Below are 5,118 nucleotides of genomic sequence, written 5' to 3'. Positions count from 1 at the left end.
CTCGCTTGTGTGCGTTATCCCCTCTCCGACCACATCGTGCTGCAAAAGAATCGGAATTTGCATCACTGCCCCCGAGTGCCGTCCGCCGGGATGACTCGAGGGCGCGAAGATGTCCGCCGGGATGACTGCGCTGGATGCGCATTCGCCGGGATGACTCGAGGGCGCGAAGATGTCCGCCGGGATGACTGCGCTGGATGCGCGTCCGCCGGGATGACTGCGCTAGCTGCGCGTCCGCAGGGATAAAAGCGTAGGCGCGAAGATGTCCGCCCGCGTTTTGATTCAATTGGCGAGTAGGCGTCTCTTTCCTCGACGACCTTTCTTTGTCGGAGTTGGATTGTCTAGTGTTGTCTAGCGTCCGGATAACAGCAGCTCTCCTTCGTGTCGCGCGGCTGATGCGAGAGCGATAGTATGTCGTCCAAGTGACTGTCGTTCTGGACGGCAGCGACGAGCGCGTTGAATCTCTCGATGCAGATCTGCAGGTGATCGTCCTTGGAAATGGTGCGTCTGTTGACGCTCTCCTTGCACAGCGGGCAATGCGCCTTCTTCTTCTTCAGCAATTTTAGTATACAGGCCTTGCAGAACGAATGGCCGCATCGTGTCTTGGTAGGCTCCGTTATGAGCTCCAGGTTTTCTCTGCAAGGGGGTAACCGCTGACTGAAATCTTGTGCACCAATGCCCACTAATGCCCAGCGGGCACTACTTTATCTTGTTATCTTACAATTAGTTTACCTTATTTTATCTTTACAAAGCCCAGAAAAGGCCCAGTAACGCCCAGTAACGCCGCAAATGTGTACACCACAATGCCCTCGGCGGTTCTCCCCCTCGTCTCGCTGCCTCGTCCGGACGAAAAACCGATCGAAGACAAAGCTAAGTCGGCGAAACCAATATCCGATGACAATGGTAAATCGGACGAAAACGTGGTACGGTTTGCCCAAAGCGTATCGACGCGAGCCGCAGAGCGGGACAGAGTTGTAACAGTCGTTCCACTCAACTCGCACGATTGAGATCGGCCACCTCGACGTGCGGTTGCGATAATAAAGTATTCGTATTACTCTAAAAGTGAGTTGCGTCATTACCGCCTTAGCTAACATAAAACCAGCTACCGGCAAGAGAAGTTCTGTGGCACTTCTGCCGGGGCTTCTGAACCTATCTAAGCCCACAAGTGGTGACCCCGACGTGATCCAATCATCGGGAGGCATCGAGTGTATCCACGTGCAAACTTTAATATCCGGCGGGCTGTGAATCGCATTGTCATTTTCATCGCCGTGGGATACGAGGGGGAAGGGCGATATAGGTTCAGACTTCTCGTTTGGCGCGTTGAAGTCGCATCGCGGACGATTAGAATCAATCGTTGTTGCGCGACGTCAACAAGATTCCAGTCAGCGGTTACCCCCTTGCAGAGAAAACCTGGAGCTCATAACGGAGCCTACCAAGACACGATGCGGCCATTCGTTCTGCAAGGCCTGTATACTAAACTTGCTGAAGAAGAAGAAGGCGCATTGCCCGCTGTGCAAGGAGAGCGTCAACAGACGCACCATTTCCAAGGACGATCACCTGCAGATCTGCATCGAGAGATTCAACGCGCTCGTCGCTGCCGTCCAGAACGACAGTCACTTGGACGACATACTATCGCTCTCGCATCAGCCGCGCGACACGAAGGAGAGCTGCTGTTATCCGGACGCTAGACAACACTAGACAATCCAACTCCGACAAAGAAAGGTCGTCGAGGAAAGAGACGCCTACTCGCCAATTGAATCAAAACGCGGGCGGACAAATCGACAGGCCGTTGACAAGTCGCGGAACAACGATTGATTGTTCTAATCGTCCGCGATGCGACTTCAACGCGCCAAACGAGAAGTCTGAACCTATATCGCCCCTCCCCCTCGTATCCCACGGCGATGAAAATGCGATTCACAGCCCGCCGGATATTAAAGTTCGCACGTGGATACACTCGATGCCCCCCGATATACTGACCGCCGATGATTGGATCACGTCGGGGTCACCACTTGTGGACTTAGATAGGTTCAGAAGCCCCGGCAGAAGTGCCACAGAACTTCTCTTGTCGGTAGCTGGTTTTATGTTAGCTAAGGCGGTAATGACGCAACTTCACTTTTAGAGCAATACGATTATCGCAACCGCACGTCGAGGTGGCCGATCTCGATCGTGCGAGTTGAGAGGAACGACTGTTACAACTCTGTCCCGCTCGCGGCTCGGACAGCGCCACCAACGACGGCAACGACCATGAACACGTCGTGGTGTAGATGGGCAACTCAAGTCGCCACAAAATAACGCGCTGGCTCCTCGCCGATTATATTCGCCTGATACTTTTTCGATTTTCGAGAGTTCGGATTTTTTCGCAGTTGAATATTCCCGGTATTAATCGCGATCCTTGAAAATTTCTCGCGATCTTAGATTAACGCCACCTCCTTACCCGATTAATTGTTCTGGTATTTTATTGGTGTGCGAGAGCGGGATGAGGCTCGTCTTAATTCAGGAGAACGCTCAGTTGGCGATTAAGATAACAATTTTACACAATTCAATAAAGAGCGGAAGTTATCTTCCGCAAGCAACGGAGAGAGTTTCTCCTGACAATTGCACAGGCGACAAAGAAAGTCGAAATTGACGCGAATTTGACCGAGAGCAGTGACTTAGCGCGAGGATAATCCGGGCGTATGCTGCCCGGAGTTTTATATCGGAGGCTTCGCGGACCATCGGGGCTTTCGATCGCCGGCGGTGGCGGCCACTCGACCGATCCAAGACGCACAGGCAGATCGTCAGCCAGAGCAAGTCAACTGACTTTTCGAGCTTTTGAACGTCGGCGGACGTTAGGGCCAACCGATCAGCAGCCGTACAGAACCACAGCCGAGGCTCCGCCGCTCTCACATGTCCGCCCCGTGCGCTCGCGGTCCAGACGCTGATCAACTATAAGGAGAGAAAGCGAGTCACCGAAACTAGACGGGATCGTCGATGTTTACGACTTTGCGCCATTCGGCTGCGTATTCCCGGAACCCGATTACGGGTCTCGCCTTTAGCGCTCAATTTTCGCCCGGCTCCGAACAATTGGTCTGCGGGACTTTTGATTTCGGCGATTCGAAATTCCGAATTCTCGGTCATAGCGAATTCGGTTGCTTGCACTAGTGCGCACTGAGACAATTGTTTACAGTTCAATTCTTACATTTGAGAATCGTCTTAAATACTTTTTGAGATATTTCGTAGCCAGTGAGATGGTCTTGACGGCATCCACGCGGATGATATTTCGGCTAAATGCTCTTTGAACGTGTATTTAAGACAAAGTTGAGTATAAAATTTCTGACTATAAACTGGCATTAGTGTGCGCTCAGTGCGCACTAGTGCGAGCAATCGAATTCGCTATCAGAAATCTTGGACAAATTCTTGAGCCTAATCTACAGTGTGCTCTTCGCGTCTAGAAACATTCTATTTTATATCAGCAAATCAAAACGCTCAAAAACTTTGTCGACAACGTATGATTTTACGCTACTATAATTGTACAGTTTATCGCCTTGCACAAATTTTTTAAACGCATTTATTCGCTACAAAATATATCGTTTCGAGACGCAAAGAGCACATTGTAGATTAGGCTTTGGAATTCTAGATAAATCGACGTCACATTGTCGCTATTGAAATCACGTATGTATTTATAGCCAATACATTACGCATGTCTAAAAAAACATCTTTAAGACATCTTTAAGTCGTCTTTTAGACATACATATCTAAGAGACGACTTAAAGACGTCTTAAAGATGTCTTTTAGACATGCAATCTTTATACACGTCAAGATTTTATCAAAGAAGATTCTAATTATTTTTTATTGTAAGAAACTCTGCTGTGTTTGAACGTTACTCGATTTGTCTAATAATACGTGTACTACTTTGTTAACGTTGAATCATCAACGTTTTGCTGGAAAGAAGATTAGAAACGACGAATTACAAAGCTGAGAATTTTCATCTCGTCAATTGTGCCAGTTACATTGATCGTCGATCGAGTTAATTGGACTTTAGTCGATGGCATTCTTAGGGCACGCGAGTCAATTCTTTTCATCCGTGTGCGACACTATCGGGATTGTAGTAGACTTTTCTTTTTTCAAGAGTCCAACTATTGTTGTCGCGAACGAACGATTTTAGTCGAGAGCCGCGGTGAGCTTTGACGAAATGTTGATAAAAAAAATTGACGAAACGTGATTCACATTTGTCGTCTTATTGTTAGCCTCGCAGAAGGATATGCCCATTCAACGGGCGCAGCAAGTAAAACGGATGCGGTAAGGACGCGGCGACTATTCTAGGACGGAAGTACACGTCTACACGCGAACGTTTAATAGCCCACGGAGTTCGTCGCTCTCCACGTTATATTTACGGTACTAAAATTGTCCCGTGTCCAGACAGGAGCGCCTGAACCGTCTCGGGCGTCGCGAGTCCTCCTGCTTTGTTTTTGCCTCACCTCCGCGGTGCAACGTCGAGGTAAGCCGGAAAGGAAGGAGCGAACCACCGCGCGACGCAAAAAAAAATCTCTCTGCGATATCGGAGCTAGAACGTGTAATAATTCAGTTAATCCTTGCAGGTTCCAAACCGATGATTAAAATCGGGCAGAAAAGGGGGGAAAGGATTGAACTTTACAACGAGCGAGCTCCAGCGTGATTGGGTCGGCCGCGTACGTCGGTTACGCAATCCCATGACCCTACATAGTCGGATAAGCGTGACGGGCGTTATAGACATAGGCGGCGTTGCTCCTGGGACGGGCGTAAAACGGGTACGCACCGAGGCTATAAGAGACCGGTCGTCCCCGGCAAGCGCTCAGTTAGGCCAAGATCGTTCGAGGGAGTTCCATCGCCAACTCCGTTCAAACGGCTCACAAGCGAGCGAGAATCTCTACGAGTCTTCGTCCGGTCGTTTCTCAAGATGGTAAGGGACTTGACCTCCTCCACAGATCGTAAAACGTCTACTCTCTCCCTGTAAAACGGTCCTCGTCGACCGCGGGTCTGCGTCGTCGCAGACGGATGCGACGTAGATTGGCAAGTTAATCGAAGCCGGATCTCCCGTTGAAAGGAGGCGGCTGCTCTAGGTGTCTGAAAGCATACGATCTTAAATGTATTTTCCCCATTGGT

At 49.7% G+C, this 5,118-nt stretch overlaps 3 protein-coding genes across 3 annotated transcripts in view; 2 read left to right on the top strand and 1 right to left on the bottom strand.

The window, feature by feature from the left end:
* Positions 1 to 22: 22 nt before the first annotated feature.
* Positions 23 to 2,997, bottom strand: LOC105569034. The gene is made up of 2 exons (XM_012025163.1): positions 730 to 2,997; positions 23 to 633 (listed from the first exon to the last, which is right to left on the bottom strand). Exons 1-2 carry the CDS (start codon positions 1,197 to 1,199, stop codon positions 339 to 341), a joined length of 765 nt encoding a protein of 254 aa, XP_011880553.1. The 5' UTR covers positions 1,200 to 2,997; the 3' UTR covers positions 23 to 338.
* LOC105569035 lies at positions 2,968 to 4,693 on the top strand. The gene is made up of 5 exons (XM_012025164.1): positions 2,968 to 3,063; positions 3,614 to 3,648; positions 4,224 to 4,275; positions 4,396 to 4,474; positions 4,575 to 4,693. The coding sequence occupies exons 1-5, from the start codon at positions 2,968 to 2,970 to the stop codon at positions 4,649 to 4,651; spliced, it is 339 nt and encodes a 112-aa protein (XP_011880554.1). The 3' UTR covers positions 4,652 to 4,693.
* An 8-nt stretch (positions 4,694 to 4,701) lies between these two features.
* The window catches only part of LOC105569033 (tubulin alpha-1 chain-like), a 3,764-nt gene continuing 3,347 nt past the window's right edge, over positions 4,702 to 5,118 (top strand). The window contains exon 1 of the mRNA XM_012025162.1: positions 4,702 to 4,915. Coding sequence (XP_011880552.1) covers positions 4,913 to 4,915 — 3 coding nt within the window. The 5' untranslated portion in view covers positions 4,702 to 4,912. The remainder of the gene's footprint in view (positions 4,916 to 5,118) is intronic.

Source organism: Vollenhovia emeryi, unplaced genomic scaffold (genome assembly GCF_000949405.1).
Source record: "Vollenhovia emeryi isolate VEMERY1.0 unplaced genomic scaffold, V.emery_V1.0 DF939126.1, whole genome shotgun sequence".
NCBI lineage: Eukaryota > Metazoa > Arthropoda > Insecta > Hymenoptera > Formicidae > Vollenhovia > Vollenhovia emeryi.
Note: the sequence above shows the minus strand (reverse complement) of the source record. Positions and strands in the feature narration are given on the sequence as shown.